Below are 15,920 nucleotides of genomic sequence, written 5' to 3'. Positions count from 1 at the left end.
GACCACATCAACTGCCCTATCCTGATCAATACCATTACTTTTAAAAGTAAGAAGAAACATTATCTTCCTTTAACAAATCCCTGCTGACTGTCCATATATAATCTGTGCTTTCGGGACTTTTTTTACCCCAGTCTCTCAAATGGTTTGAATGACTTATCCACTGAGTTTAGACTGATTTATAAACTTCCCTGGCTCCCCTGATGAAAAGGTATAACATTAGCAATCTTCTAGTACCACGCTGTTATCTGGCAGGGAATTGGGAAGATGATGCACAGACCTAGTTATTTCTTCATTGTCTTTTTTCCAAGAACCTGAAATCCACCTGAAGCAATTTCATCTTGCTCTGGTGATTTATTTACTTAGTAGCTCCAAGTACTCTCAGCCTTCATCTATCATGGTAGGAGAACAATCATGCTGTGCTCAGTGCAGTCCTCATGGCAGTGTGGGCCACCAAAACAGTTACTGAACCTACGAAGCAGTGAGTGTTGGCGATGGCAGTAACTGTGATTTACAGACCCTCTAACAACTTACCCACAAAATTGGCAGCATTTATTTACTGTTGCTGAGCAGGGCTGCCAACTGCCAATAAAACATCATTAAGGTCACAGAGAGAAATCACGGAACCAGAATTACGAAGGAAATAAAGTAATTTATTTTTTCTTTAAATCAAAACTGGATACATTGTGAAACTGCATTTTGTTGCCCCCACCCTATAATTAAGAAGTGAGAAGAACCCTGCCTGCAGAATCCAGTGGCAAGGCAAAGAGGAATACTGCAACTTTAGTCAATCTTTACAGGTCATTGCAACCTGACTAAATCAACAAGGCAAACATCAATGCAAAAAACGACCAGGTTCATTCAGTACAGTTTGACTTCACTTAGCTTTACAATGTAAGATGACCACAATGATGCCAACTGTACAAATACCTTCCAGAGCCGAAGGCTTAAAAAAAGGTTCTAGGTTAAAAAGTAGGAAACTTCACTATTTCATTTCTTCTTTAAAAAAGGTTGAATTATGATTGAGTCAGGAAAAAAGAAATCACGTTTCATTACAGTACTATTGACCCAATTGCAAAAAGGAATGCAAAGTGAATTAATCAACAACGATAGACGAAAGTTTGGAATGCTTTAGTGATTGTGTCACTTTCACGGTGTTAAATCAGCTGCCATTCAAGTTTCAGTCAGAAACAGCAAGTCAGTGCCTGTCAGGTCATCAGCATCCATAATATATAATAAATTATACAAAAAAAAAGCCACAGAACAGGAACTCATCCAAAAAATGTTGATCAGTACAAAAAGGTACAGATAATGGAGACCAGACTTCAAAAGGAAGGTCTGATTTATAATTAGTTTTTGCCGGATCTTTGGTTTAATTATAGGACAAGATCCAGCCCTTTATGTTTGTAGACATGAGGACTTAGAGAACTGCAGGACCCTTGTTCAAGAGGTAGGATATAATTCCAGCATTTGTGGGAGGAGTCCCCAACAACCAACTACAACTTAGTGATAGTCCTAACATAGATGGATGAAGATAGTAATTATTCCTGGGGGATGTCACTGGTCTCAAAGAGTTATAACGAGAACCTGCAAGGGATTTCAGGGTCTTGTTCCCATAACCTGCTTTGCGACAATGCCAAAAATGGCACTGCAGACATTACTACAGTGGAAATAGTTTCATAAATTATAAAGTCACCCAACTATGCAAGAGTCACATCATAATCGTTTTGCCAACAGAAACACACTTGGAAAGGTTTAAACTGGTTCAACCATCAGCGTGATGTTACATGGCAGTATGACATAGCAAATTTACACTATCGTTTAATTGTGTACCTGCTCACAATGCAGACAGGTTAACAGGAAAAGCCATTTATTGCAAAGTTTAAAAATAGTGGGTGGGAGGGAGGTAGGAATGAAATTTGTATAGCCATGTACACAGTTTAAATAACCTTTTCCCCCAGCTAAAAAAGATCTTTAAAAAAATCACTAGCTGCTAAAGAAATCACACTACAAATTTCCAAATCTTAAGTTGCACAGTATTTAAAGACATCAATTTTTTTTAAAAAAAAACAAACATTCTTTCATCTCCCTGACCATCCCTCAAGTTAATAAATTGTAGAGTAAATTCTACAACTTCTGACAATTATCCCAGGAAAAACAGCACTTCAACAATCGAAGGGTCAGCAGCCAAATAGTACATTTTTTCTTAAAAATGTGAACATTGCCAGCAGGACTTCATGTTAGAAATCCTGTCCTCTGGCACTATTGAGAAACTGAAGAATGCAACAGGGCCTGGTCTTTGAGATAAGGTGCATTATCAGGGTGACAGAAACCAAAACTGACACTGTCATGGCAACACAAGATGTCCATTAATCTCTATACCTTGTAGTAAATTAAGTTATGCATTTGAACTCATATCCTGAAATTCTGTAGTGATCTTCCCACATGCATGCCATTATTCGGGCAGCAGACTGTCAGAGTCAGTAAACGAGTTAGAGCAGGAGATCAGGAGAAGCCCCATGGACTCTCAGCCCCTAACTATTCATGTAACAGCAGTTAAAGAAACAAAGTCCTTCACTTAAGTCGGTCCCAACTTCATTTTGAATTACAGCCTAGAAAACAGAGTGAATAATGGCACAGCCATCAGATTTTTGTTTTAAGCATGAATATCTCAAGACACCGACAGTGGTAGGAGACAAACTGACAAGTTCCGCCAGTAGCGTGTCCAGACCTCTCAACACCAGCTACAAAAGGCAAGTTCTAGGAAGCCATGGAGTCTTCATCAGTAATGGAAGAGGATGACCTGGGTAAAACAGACACGTGATCCAGTGCCTCCATGAAATATGCACAAGAGAAAACAAAACCATAAGCATCAAAATAAAGATGTACATTCAAGGTTTGTGTGCTACACTCGAGATGTTGGCCACACCAGCCACCAAATCTGAAATCACTCAGGATTTCAATTAAAAAAAACTTGCAGTGAGTGGGTGGTTTAAAATCTTATTCTGTACTTTGGAGATCACTATTGATACAAATACAGCAGCTAACTTTAAACGATTAGGTAACATTGGCTACTGTAACAATAGCAGCGAACCAGTGATGGCAACCACAAGTAAAGCAATCTTGTAGGCGTGGTCCTGCCTATGCACAGGTCCTGCTGTAGCAGCTGGAAAAGTAAAGCAGAGGAAAGGTCTGTACAATAAAACAGTCACTGCAGGTGAAGTACATTAAAAGTTCTGTTCCCCAGGTCCACGGTTGGTTGCCTCACACTGAAATAAAGACTGAAGGAATAAATCAAAACTCAGTTTAGATACAAGCCCCAGTGATAATACATAATTATATATAAAAACTGTTGTTCTAAACAATGCATGGGCCACACTTTTTCCATGCAGGAATGATAAAGACTGATAAGGCGGCTCTGTTTATCTAAATATTGCACAGAAAGTAAAGAATCACATAATCATGGGAAAATTCTCACATTATCAGCAACTACAAAACATAAAGAACTTCTATCTATAGTAGTCATGAGTTCATTGGTCTCCTTGCAAATAGTTTGTTAAGACAATTCCATGATAGGAAGCCGTGTTTTTGGATTCCCTTGTGCAAATAAGAAGGCATCATGCTGCATAAAGCAACTGTTTTCCACATGAAACAAAAGGATTTAGTTAGTGTTTTTATTCCTCCCTCAAGTCAGTTTGGCAGCCAGTGAGAACAGAATTTAAGCCACAAGCTTCGACTGGGATTCCATTTCTGCAGCTCGCTTGAGCGCAACATCTACCAGCAACTGAAACCCACTGAAATCTTGGTTGAGGTCTGGTGGAGTGGGTGGAGGGGTGTTAAAGAGTCCACTCTGGGGCGGTTGGTTTGACCCCACCTGAACAGCATCTTTGGAGCATCCAGGATTGGTATCCACTAAACTAGCACTTGACAACAGATCCATTCCCTCTATGCTGGTGGGTGGGCAGTAGTGTAAAGGCACGTCATTTGATGTGGAGACAGTAGTGTGACATATCACCGAAGGTCTTGGCAGTAATCCCCCTGCAGAAGAGATGCTACATGGAGAAGTCTCCCCGTTTTCTGGGCTGGAACTTGCAGATCTGAAAGATCCTTCATCAAGATCTGCAACATAGTTATTAAAAGTCATCGATGTGTGCTCTGCACTCTTGCTGCCTCGGCGAGAGATGGTGAAGTTGTTGGGGTCCATGCCATCCTTTCTCAACATGTCTGGCAGGAGTCTGCGGCGTGCGTTAATGAACCAATTACAGACCTGCAATTTAGCAGAAAAGAGAGATAATCAGCAAGAGGCCATCTTTGACTTCAACTCAACTGTCAAAAGTATTACCTATAAAAGCATGAACTCTAACCAAACAAGTATCTTGAATATAACGCAAAGCAAAAGAATAACCACATTGACAAGAATCACAAAACAAAAATTCCATAGCTTAAACATGAAGTCAGCCACTTCCTTGCAAACCATTTGACAATTTCCTATTTTCACAGAGTGCACGCAAGACAGAGAACTGGCTGTAATTCTATCAGCGATCATTCTTTTAAGCATGGCTTCCCTCATTCACCTAGGAACTGTGCAATTAATCATTAACCCATATAGTTAAAATACAATTTGTAGAAAATTCAGCATAGCATTCACCATCTCAGGCATTAGCAGGAAGAGACAAACAGAATTGCAGAGATACTGGCTCCAACTTCCACCACTGTCCATTAGTCAGAGAAAGTGAACTTTCAACCTCATGAAATGGATCAGGATTAAAAAAAAACCCCAGTTTATTTGCCTGTACAAAACTCCAACATTAGGAAAGTTTCACAAGTCAAGAACTGTATGACAATGTTGTCTTTCATGACAGATGGGCAGATCAATGTTTTCCTTTCCTGTATTTCTCCTCCCTCACCTCTTAATAATTGCCCTACATGACTTAACTGACAGGTACAGTTCAAATGAAAATTTGGAAGACACATTGATACTCCACATACTCTACTTGTATTGAGTCAGTGTTTAGATACGCTATCCAAGACCCAAAAGAGTTGTTGACATGGCACCTGAAAATGTCCATTTCCCTATATTTAGTACTAAATCCCTTTTTTTTTTGCTTCAAAGCTTTTACATTTCAATAGTAACGTTTTCAGAATGATTCTCTCGTGCCATAAAGAGTTGGCTATTTGGCCCTATATGCCTATGCCAGTTCTCCAAGGAAGTGTCTTAGAGCTGGATATATCTGAAAAAGGAAATGATTGCAATGCGGTGATGGAAAAGCAGGTGAGTGGAACAGATTAAGTTGCCTGCAGCAGCTCTTTGAAAGAAAATAACGGACTAAATATTCTTGCTGTCAAATTTTACACAGCCACAGACTGCATAGCTTTGTTTATGCAAATTAAGTATCAATAAACCAGCCCTAGCAAGTTATTTGGCAGGCTTATCTTGCATTTTCACTCAAAAGATCATGCCTGATACAATTAATAGCCTATGACTGTTCAAAATAACGTGTTATGCGAAAGACAATTGACTAAGATTTTAAGACTATAATGAAACCTTTGTAAAGCCAAGACATTGTTATCAAAAGACCTTGGCTGACTAATAGAGTTGCAGCACATCTTCATATAAAGAGCCTGTCATGAGACATTATTTTGGAATATAATGTCTATTTGTGAAAAAGTACAATTCAAGAGTGCACTTCCACAATTCACTTTCCTGCCTTGTCCTCATTACACTTTATTTCCTTACAGATTATAAGTGTGTCTATTGCAACCTTGTTGATTAAAAATCTGAATATATTCAAGGTTGAATTACACAATGCAAAGTGATAGATATTGAGCAATGCATTCTATACTTAAGATCTCAATTAAAAATAAATTTTCAAAGGAATGAAATATTTTTGTTGTCTCTGGCTGAAAAAGTTGTTTGCTCTCATTTATTATTCAAGTGCATTACAAAGAATTGCAACACAGGCAGTACGTCTTAAGGAGGGAGCTTGGAATCTGATTATCCTATTTTCATTACTCAACCAGCCTTACATAAGCAATATATGAAGCCGGTATTCAACAGGAGTGTGCACTCTTAATAGTCTCCTGTACACTGGAGGGTCCAAATTGCGTAGAATGTGACCTCTATGTGCAACATAATCCATTTGAATTACAGACCCTACATCACTACTGTCAACCAGATCCACCTTAGGGAAATGGTATCATAGGCATTATTTCAACCGGCCATTAAAAGCACTCAGTTCACTAGGAGTTTCAATAATCTATATTCAGCAATTAAAAGACACCAAGTACAACGCAAAACCATTTTTGCAATCTTTATTTCAGCTATTAAAAGTCACAGTCCCCTTTCCTTGAGCTCATCTCATTAAGCTATGCAGAATAAAGTTGTGGGGGCAGGGAGGGGGCTCAGTAACAGCAGTACTCAAACTGAAACATGAGAACTTCAAGGGTCAACCTCCCCTCTTTACTGAATTAGCATTGGAAGACTAAAAGAAGGAAGCTTTTGTTTTCCAAACCCTATCTGAAGGTCCTAGAAAAGTAGGAGGCACGAATTTATTTACAATACGGTCTGCAGTTAGTTACCACTGTACAGCAGCTCTGCTGCCATATCAAGAGTACAGTATTTTAAAAAAAAGTATGTTGACGATACTGCAAACTGTCCTATGTAATTTGGCTAGCAGCATTTTTTCCATTGCTTTCATACATGAGCAAACTTATTAAACTATTGCTCACTGCTTATTTCAAAATGCCCTCAAAAAAAAAGGATTGATACAAATTTCTTCATAAATCAATTTAAACCGCAGCAAGTAGTTCAAATGCCTTTCTGTACGTGCCTTCAGGGACACTATAACAATGTGAAATAAGGATGGCCTAATTCTTCCTCTGGACGTGTAGCTGAAGGTAGCATTTCATGTAGTATATTCAATAATCTCTACTTTTAATTTAAGAACAATGCTCAGATGATTTCAAACTTTGTTTCATCCAAAAATTCTTGCTTTGTACACATAATAGCTATTCTAGAATGGATATCTAAGATGTATACACTTGGGAGAAGCTTCCCCATTGTGGTTAAATGTTTTATCCAATGTAGAATGCATCATGGAAACCTTCAGCCTTCCTAATTTGCAGATACTATTCACATATGAATACTAAAAGCCAAATGTTCGAAAATGTAAGTGTTTAGGGGTAATTTACCAAGTGTAACCTCTAAATTTTTCATGTTGTGATCAATCTATTTTCAGCTGCATTAATAAAAGCAACTCATCTATCAGAATTTCCTGATGAAGGGCTTTTGCCCAAAACGTTGACTCTCCTGCTCCTCGGATGCTGCCTGACCTCCTGTGCTTTTCCAAGACCACTCAGATCTAGTATCAGAATCCACCCCACCCCCACCACACAAAAAAAATACATTCAATATCGTGACCTGAGCGTGCTCACGTGGACAAAATTTGTATTTAATAACATGGAAATGTTTCTGATTGAGAAATTGAGCAGAAATTTCAAAAAGCTAAAATGTAAGTTACACCAAAAGGAAAAACTTTACCTTATGTTTAAGACTGATCTTGGTTTGTGATGCATTGCAGAACCTAAATAGTCTAGGGCAAAATGTTTACTGTAGTTCTGACAGAAATGCTAAGCAGAGTCTCCACCTGCCCATTTGGGTGGATGTAAAAATGTCATGACATTAATCAAAATGAAGCAAAGTTGGTCTCCTAACCAACAGACTAAGTCGACATTTACAGTTGGATCTTAGTGCATAATAATTTTATGTACAAACAATGGATTGTACATGGCCAACATGACAAAATGGTAGAAGTAATATCACTTAGTCGAAATAGGAGAAATCAAGGTTCTTGGTGCTCCCGCTGTTTCTTTCTTTCGAATTCAGGTTTTTAAAAAGTAATCATTGGAAAGTGGTGACTTTGATCTAGACCATAGTCTTCGCATCTGTGTCTTGGAGTCAGATTCATGGCACAAAGCAGAGGAGGGGGGGAAGGGACATAGCAAAGAATTTCCTACTTAATGAATACTTTTAAGGGGCAACATTTGACTGCTTTACAACTTCTGTCACGTTTGTTTTTTGGCACACTGCTTTAAAAAAGGTGTAAAAATAAACTCAAATATTACACCTTCAGTTTAACAGTGGGCTTTCCCAGATAATTCTGAATTTCAATGTTTCATGCCAGGTGCTTATTCTGCAATTCTATCGAAGTCAGCCAAGGTCATTTGATTACAAATTTTCTCAGTTTTACAAAAGGTCTTATTAGAGAACAGAAAGACGTCGTATCACAGCTTGAAATAAACTAAATTGACAAAAAACTTAGTGTCCAACTGGTTGATAAAACAGCACCATAATAATAGAGAAAACCTTCCTTGAAAAAAGGATCAAGTGCTCAGTCTCACTGCATAATTTGTTGGTCATTATTTTATTGTGATAGTCTCAGCATAAACAGGACATATGGTCTTATGCTGCAGTATTACATCATTCTACCTCGGCTAAAATTTTTCACAGAAACTACCTTGATTCAACCATCCACCAGCAGGGAATCCTACTAGCACAGTTCAGGAGTGGATTGTTTACCGAGACCTGTTCAGTTCAATTTACAACTCTTCTGATAATTCAATAATCCAGAATTGACAGTGGGACAGAGCATTTGGACTTTGCCTGACTGTTGTCGACCAATGCACATACTCCGTATGCACGAAAAGAACAAATCACTGCCAGCAAGCTTCTCCACAATCTTCAACAGTGCCACCACTACTGATTTCCTTCAGCAACATCAATGCAGAGCAAATAAAGCTGTCACTATTGACCATAATGTTCACTGAGCAAGTCAGATTGTTACTGTGGAAGACAAGAGACTGAACACTTGTTGAATCATTTGCTGAGCACTCAATACTTAACAGCTAAATGGTGCCCTCATTTTACATCTCTGCTGTTAAATTGTTTTTGAAAAAAAAAGTGATCTCTTTCTTAAATAAAAACACCGTGTCCCCTAATTTAAGAGTGTCATTTTCTGTTTAATGTTCCTTCCCTCCCCATTAGGTTTTACATCACACTTCTTGCATTATCACATCAACCCCTGACGGTGCTGCTAGAGTTGCCAGTATTGTCTGCACTTTGACTCAGTTTACTAAAAAAGATTCTCTACCCAGGTAAACTCCAGTTTTAAATATCTCTTAAGTACCTGCTGTATGTTCTTGTAAAATTATAGCAATTGTTGTGGACTTCATCTCTTGGAACTAATTCTGCTATATTGTACTGTACATGGTAAAATAGTTCAGGAACTTACAAATTTTTTTAAAAGCTGCATTCTTTACTGTAGTTTTCATTATTTTGCTTTGCAAGTTATTTTAGCTGGCAATGCACAACACTTCACACATATGGCATTGTACTTCAATTTTACATGGGCTCTTCCAGGCCAAATTGTCTCTCAGGAACCTAACTCTGGATTTAGCATTTATTCCCATGAGAAGTTACGTTTCATTCAAAGTCACGATTTTCAGGAATGGAAACCCAACTAAAAATAGCCTCCTTCGTTGACAGTGGAGGCAAGACTAATGTGTTCTCAGGAATATGTATACAATAGCCAAAGTTATAATCCTTACTTACCTTGCAATCTCTACCACCAAGAAGCTTAATAGCAGCAACACAGAACAAAGAGCAAAGAATCAGGCCCTTCAGCCTGTGCCAACACATTTTGCCCATCTATATTAAAATTGTCCTCACTTACAGGATCTACACCCTTCTATTCCTTTTCAATTTACATTTTTGACCAGGTGCTTCTTAAAAGCTGCTGTTGCGTCTGCTTCAACCACCTCTTCTGGAAGTACATTTCAGGTAGCCACCACCCTTTGTCTGAAAAAGGTGCTTTGCACAGCTTTAAACTCTGCCCCCCCCACCTTGAATCCCTAGCAATTGACCCTTCCACCTGGGGAGGAAGCTTCATACTTTTCTATCTATGCCACTCAAACTTCAATCAGGTTGCCCCATAAACTCCTGGGTTCCAGTGAAAACAAATCCAGTCTATCCAACCTTTCTCTATAGCTAAAATACCCCATATCAGGCCACATCCTGATAAGCCATCCACATCCTCCTGGTAGTGTGGTGACCAGAACTGCACACAATATTCCAAGCGTGGCCTAACTAAAGTTCCATAACGCTTCAGTATAACTCGTCTATCCTTAAATTCAATGCCCCTCCTAATGAAGGCAACCATGCCATCGGCCATTTTTTACTACCCATCTGCACACCCAGATCTGCCATTCACTGTATAATTTCTGAGAACAAGGACATACACCATGACTAGCATAATTCTGACGCTACTGTTCTAATACAATCCTCATTAACAGCACCAAGGGGAAGACTCGACAGCACCTTTTCAGGTCAACTAACCATTTGGTGGAGGGTTGCTTTTCTGACTGGAGACCTGTGGCCAGCAGTGTGCTACTAGGAGCACTGCTGGGTCCACTGCTTTTGTCATTTATACAAATGATTTGGATATGAACATGCGAAGTCAGGTTAGTAAGTTTGTAGGTGACACCAAAATAGGAAGTGTAATGGTTAGCAAGGAAAATTACAATGGGACCATGATCAGATAGGCTGGTGGCCAAGAGTGGTAGATGCAACTTACTTTAGGTAAAGGTGAATTGTTGCATTTTGGAAAGGCAAATCAGGGCGGACTTAATACACTTAATGTAAAGATCCTGGGAAGTGTTGCTGAACAAAGAGACCTTAGAGTGCAACTTCATAGTTCCTTGAAAGCAGGCTTACAGGTAGATAGGATAGAGAAGGAGAGGTTTAGTAAGCTTGCTTTTATTGGTCAATGCATTGAGCAAAGGAGTGGAGGGTAATGTTGTGGCTGTACAGGACATTGTTAGGCCACTGTTGGAATAGTGTGCGCAATTCTGGTCTCCCTGCTATCAGAAAGTTCCTGTGAAACTTAAAAAGGTTCTGAAAACATTTACAATAATGTTGCCATGATTGGAGGGTTTGAGCTATAGGGAAAGGCTGAATAGATTGGGGCTACTTTCCCCTGGAGTGAAGACTGAGGAGTGACCTTATAGAAGTTTATAAAATCATGACAGGAATAGATAGGGTGAACAAAATTCTTTTTCTTGGGTGGGGGGCGGGGGGAGGGAGGGACGAAGGAATCCAATACTAGAGGGCATAGATTAAAGTGAGAAAAAGATTTAAAAAGGGACTCAAAGGGCAAGATTTCTTTTTAAAAAAATGCAGAACTGCCCATAATGTTGTTAGGTGAAAGGGTCTGGGTGGGTTGCGCTTCGGCAGGTCGGTGTGGACTTGTTGGGCCAAAGGGCCTGTTTCCATACTGTAAGTAATCTAATCTAACCTAACATGGTGCATGTATGGAATGAGGTACCAGAGGAAGTGATGGAGACTGGTACAACTTCAACATATAGAAAGCATCTGGATGGGTATATGAATAGGAAAGGTTTAGATGGATATGAGCCAAAGGCTGACAAATGGGATGAGATTAATCTAGGATATCCGATCAGCATGGATGAATTGGATGAAAGGGTCTTTTTCCATGCTATACATCTCTAAGACTGTAAGTAAATGGTTGGTAGAAAACATGACCATCCCCATAATGGTGTCAAACTGATACATCTGCAAAGGAATAATCAGAAATACAACAACCAAATCATTCTCCAAGAACCATCCCTAACCCAAAGGAAAGCTAATTGCAGTCATCCCAGCTTCAGGATATTCCTGCAAGGGTTCCTCAGGGTACTATCGTAAAAGTCTGTCAAGAACTATTCATTGGTCATTTAACAATGGACATTTTCACCACTCCTCAGATAGAGGTAGTCCATGTCCATGTGTAGAAAGTCCTAGATGACACATCCAGGATTGTATGGCATTAATATTTTCACTGCACGAGAGCCAGGCAATGACCATCTCCAATAGTAGAGAGAGTCTAACCATCACTCAACAATATTTAAACAGCATTACCATTGCTGAATCCCCTCGATCAACATTCTGGGGATCACCATTTACTTGACTGACATAGGGCAGCCATTAAAAAATGTATGGTTACAAAAGCAGATCAAATTCTGGAAATTCTGCTGAGAAACCTCCTGACTCCCCAAAGCCTGCTCACCATCTGAAAGCCAAAATCAGGAGCAGGATGGAATATCCCCAATTTGCCTGGATGTGTGGAACACCGAACACAAATAGTGTGACACCATGGCAAAGCAGTCCAATTGATTGGCACCAAATTCATTCCTCCTCCACTAATGTCAGCAGCATGTACCATCACAAAATGGGCTGCAGAAACCCAAGGTCCTTTACAAAGCATTTTCCAAAACCACTACCATCTATAATAAGGGCAGCAGATATGTGAAAACTAACTGCAAGTTCCCCTCCAATCTAGTGAACACAATTCCTTCACTTTTAATCATGGAGCTGCACCATAAGAGCAATTTGAGGTGGGCAATAAATGATGGCCTAGTTAAGGTCTGTACCCCAGAAAAGGGCTCTTTTGGTGCAATGGTAGTAACCTAGGTTGAAGTCCCACCAGCTTCAGAGGTGTTAACAGATCTCTGAACAGATTCATGACGAATCATCTCCACACCCCAGGAATAAAACATTATAGACATTGTTCTCCTACATATTCTGACAATTTAGAAATGGCCACACATTCCTGGATACTGATTTGAGATGAGTTGTGACTCAAGTATGAAGCAACAGTTAAACAATTCTCATTTAGCAATGAGCTGACATTACACAAGATCATACACAATGGTCAACACATTTCACATTGCAAGTTCTGGAAGTGTAAATCTGTGAGCCAACCTCGAACTCCAAGCTGTAGTGATTTCTCAGCCTCTTGTCTGCTTTATGCAGCACACAGGGCCCTGCTGCAATTGCAGTCACTACTTATGGGCTGACATCAACATTTTAGAGAATAGCAACTCCAGCACTGTGGAGATGCGTTTTGCAGTCCAGCTGTACACTACCAACAGCTGCCTTGGGTATAAAACATCAGATTTACATATAACAAACATAACCGGTAAGCGAGCAGTGACAGATCTCTGTTGAAAGCTCTTATGATAGTCAATGGTAGAATGTCAGCCGCCTTGGGACTCACTAACCTGCAGTACGGATAGCTGTGCCTGCCTGGACAGTTGAGTTTTCTCCTGCTCCGAAGGATATGCCTTATAGCGATGCTCATACAGCCAGTCCCGGAGGATCCGCACGGATTCCTTGGGTAGGTTTCCCCGCCTACGACGTTTTCCTGAATGAGAGAGGTCGAGAGGCACCTCCAAACTGTCGTCCTCGTCCGTTTCACTGCCGCAGACCGGCCCCATCGCTGCCAAGGAACGAGATGTTCAAATGACACACTGGTCTGACTGGTGAAATACGATCAACAGGGACCCAGCTCACTACACTGCTCGGCACGTACACTCTTTAACACGTTCAGTGCCTCGCTGCCAGCACCGCCTATCTTCAGCCTTTTAAATGAATGTTATTATGATCCATTTTGAATGATTAAACATATTATTTTTAGAAATTTTATCATTTGAACGAATTTCCTCTCTGAACGTTCTCTACAAAAAAAAAGTTATTTTGATCCTATACTAGACCCCCTTGTGGTATCTAACAGAGCGAAGGGTCGAAACAATTAATTTGCATACTTTAGGAAATCAGATTATATAAATCCAACATAAACTTGCAACCAGCCCGATTTGTTCGTGACCTACAGGCATTCCATGGTTAAAACAAAAGCCGCCTCTCGCTGTCCTCGAACTACCCCTCTCTGTTCTCTTCCCCCCCCCCCCCCAGATTGTTTATAACCATCCAGGCAACTCCGGGAAAAGCGTAGGCCCTCTTCAGGGCAAACCGCTGGTTGGCTGAGTTTGAATTTCTGAAGCTGGTCGGGCTGTCAGTTGTAAAGTGATACCTGCTCTTTGCCAGCGTTTTAGAGCAGCCATTGTCCGCCTGAGACAGAACAAAAGGACAGAAACCAGCCCTCAACAACTGCAAAGTTCTCCTCTCTGCCTCCACGGTCTCCCTTACCCCTTCTAACCCCCCCCCCCCCCCCAAAAAGGGGACCAATAAAGAAATTCAGTTCGGTAGTTTCTGTCACATCTTTTCAGTCTGCTGCCCCGAAAAAAAAATCAAACATTGTGTCCTCGCCAAACACGTGTTACTAACTTCGTGTCTTGCATTAAATGGAAACACGCATTCAAAATATTTAAACAATACCCTGTCTGACTTGGGAAGCTGTCCTCACCAAGTTGATGACCGTGGCCAAAGATTAAAACTTTTTTTTTAAAAGTCATTTTTTAATTAAAAAAAGTGTTGATTTCTTCTACAGTTCAAAAGAAAATAGATAAAAGACGACATTCCAGGTGGACAGGATTTGAAAACAACTCGATTCGAATGAATTGATAATCCCACCTATATAAAGATGAAAAATAACTATGGGAAGACAGCAAACGTTGTGCACACTGGAACCTGTCACAAAAAAATCACCCACTTCGCTATAGTTCGAGGGGGAGGGGGAGCAACTTCACTCCAACATTCTTAAGCTCAGCAAACATCCTCAAAACTAAACACCATGTACCTGATCCTGCTCCAACACCCCCACACAGACAAAATGGTAAACTCTCTTATACTTGGCGGTGCTATGTCCTTTGAAATTCCTGAGGCTTTAATCGAGCTAATGGACGGGAAAATTATATTTTAAAAGTACGTTCTGCACGGCTGGATGTTTAATAAGTGGAAGTTTTGCTACAGACAGAAAAAAAACCGTCCTTGTGAATCATTCCACACATCCCGCCCACCTACAAGTGGGGAGTTTTTTTTTGTTTAGCATTTTTTCCAAGTTCCGAGCTATTCGAACAAAAAAAATCAATGAGCACCGAGTGATGAGTTGTTTCTTAGAAAAACAAATCAATAGGAAATCCCCCAGAACCTCGAAGCGCTTGTGACCCACTCACTTTTCATGAACTTTTAAAGCAAGCTAGAGTAAGGAAGGAAATAACAATTAAATTCGTCAAGTTAAACCTATGAATCGATGTGGAACGTTTGAGCAAAGAAACGCGAGTTTGTAGGGGGTGGGGGGTAGAAAACGTTTCCACGAGGGTGAGAGCTAAACAAAGCCTTCATCAACCCTCACCGCTCACCTCTTTCTAAAAAGGCACTTTTTTTTCGCCTAGCAGTTAATCGATCACGTACCCTCCATACACACACACACACACAAACAGCCCCTTTCCAACGGTACACACAAAATTTAAAAAAAGTGTTAAATTAAATGAATAACATTTCCAGAGAAGACAGTGTCAAGAACACCACATTGAACCTGATCTGACAACGTGCCAACAGCATGGAGGAAGCAGTTACTTGCTTTTACCTACCTTTCTTAGCTTTCATCCTGTTCCAGTAATATGTCTCCAGGCACTCCAACTAGGTTCGCCGTGGAAAAAAAAGGGGGAGGGAGGAGGAAACAATAAAACAAACCTTCCCCGGCTACGTTTCTTGCAGATTAATACAAAAAGAAGCAGCAACAGCAGAAAAGTTTTGAGTGTATGTACACGACTAACTAGTGGCAGCTGCAGTGTTGGGAGTGCACGCTGGGTGGGTGCTGTTCGCTCTGCCCCAACGTGTTGCTCGCTGGAGGATTCAGACAAAAGGTAAACACATCACTGCTACCTGCGCTCGGAACTAGTCGGCTCGGGTCGGATCAGATCGTCTCTCTGCCTCCTCAGGAGCTGACAGCTCTCTTTGACAGCTGCTGCCTCAGAGCTGGATCCGCCCCTAAACCCACGGAAGGGAGTGGAAATAGAGAGAAAAAAGATTCCTTCTGACATCACCACAAACCCATTCAAAAAAAAGTTTAGCATTTGCATACAGTTAGGGAATCCAACCCGACTTTTGATAACGCTTGAAGTATTTA

At 40.3% G+C, this 15,920-nt stretch overlaps 1 protein-coding gene across 1 annotated transcript; it reads right to left on the bottom strand.

The window, feature by feature from the left end:
- Window positions 1–629: 629 nt before the first annotated feature.
- On the bottom strand, window positions 630–15,694 carry tgif1 (TGFB-induced factor homeobox 1). The gene is made up of 3 exons (XM_060823618.1): window positions 15,382–15,694; window positions 13,114–13,331; window positions 630–4,264 (listed from the first exon to the last, which is right to left on the bottom strand). The coding sequence occupies exons 1-3, from the start codon at window positions 15,395–15,397 to the stop codon at window positions 3,716–3,718; spliced, it is 783 nt and encodes a 260-aa protein (XP_060679601.1). The 5' UTR covers window positions 15,398–15,694; the 3' UTR covers window positions 630–3,715.
- Between the last annotated feature and the right edge of the window lie 226 nt (window positions 15,695–15,920).

The sequence above is a fragment of the Hemiscyllium ocellatum genome, chromosome 4, assembly GCF_020745735.1.
Source record: "Hemiscyllium ocellatum isolate sHemOce1 chromosome 4, sHemOce1.pat.X.cur, whole genome shotgun sequence".
NCBI lineage: Eukaryota > Metazoa > Chordata > Chondrichthyes > Orectolobiformes > Hemiscylliidae > Hemiscyllium > Hemiscyllium ocellatum.
Note: the sequence above shows the minus strand (reverse complement) of the source record. Positions and strands in the feature narration are given on the sequence as shown.

Coding starts and splice junctions, on each gene's coding strand:
- tgif1 (XM_060823618.1), bottom strand. Junction 4,265..13,113: donor CACAGCTATCCGTACTGCAG/GTTAGTGAGTCC, acceptor GCTAAATTGCAG/GTCTGTAATTGGTTCATTAA.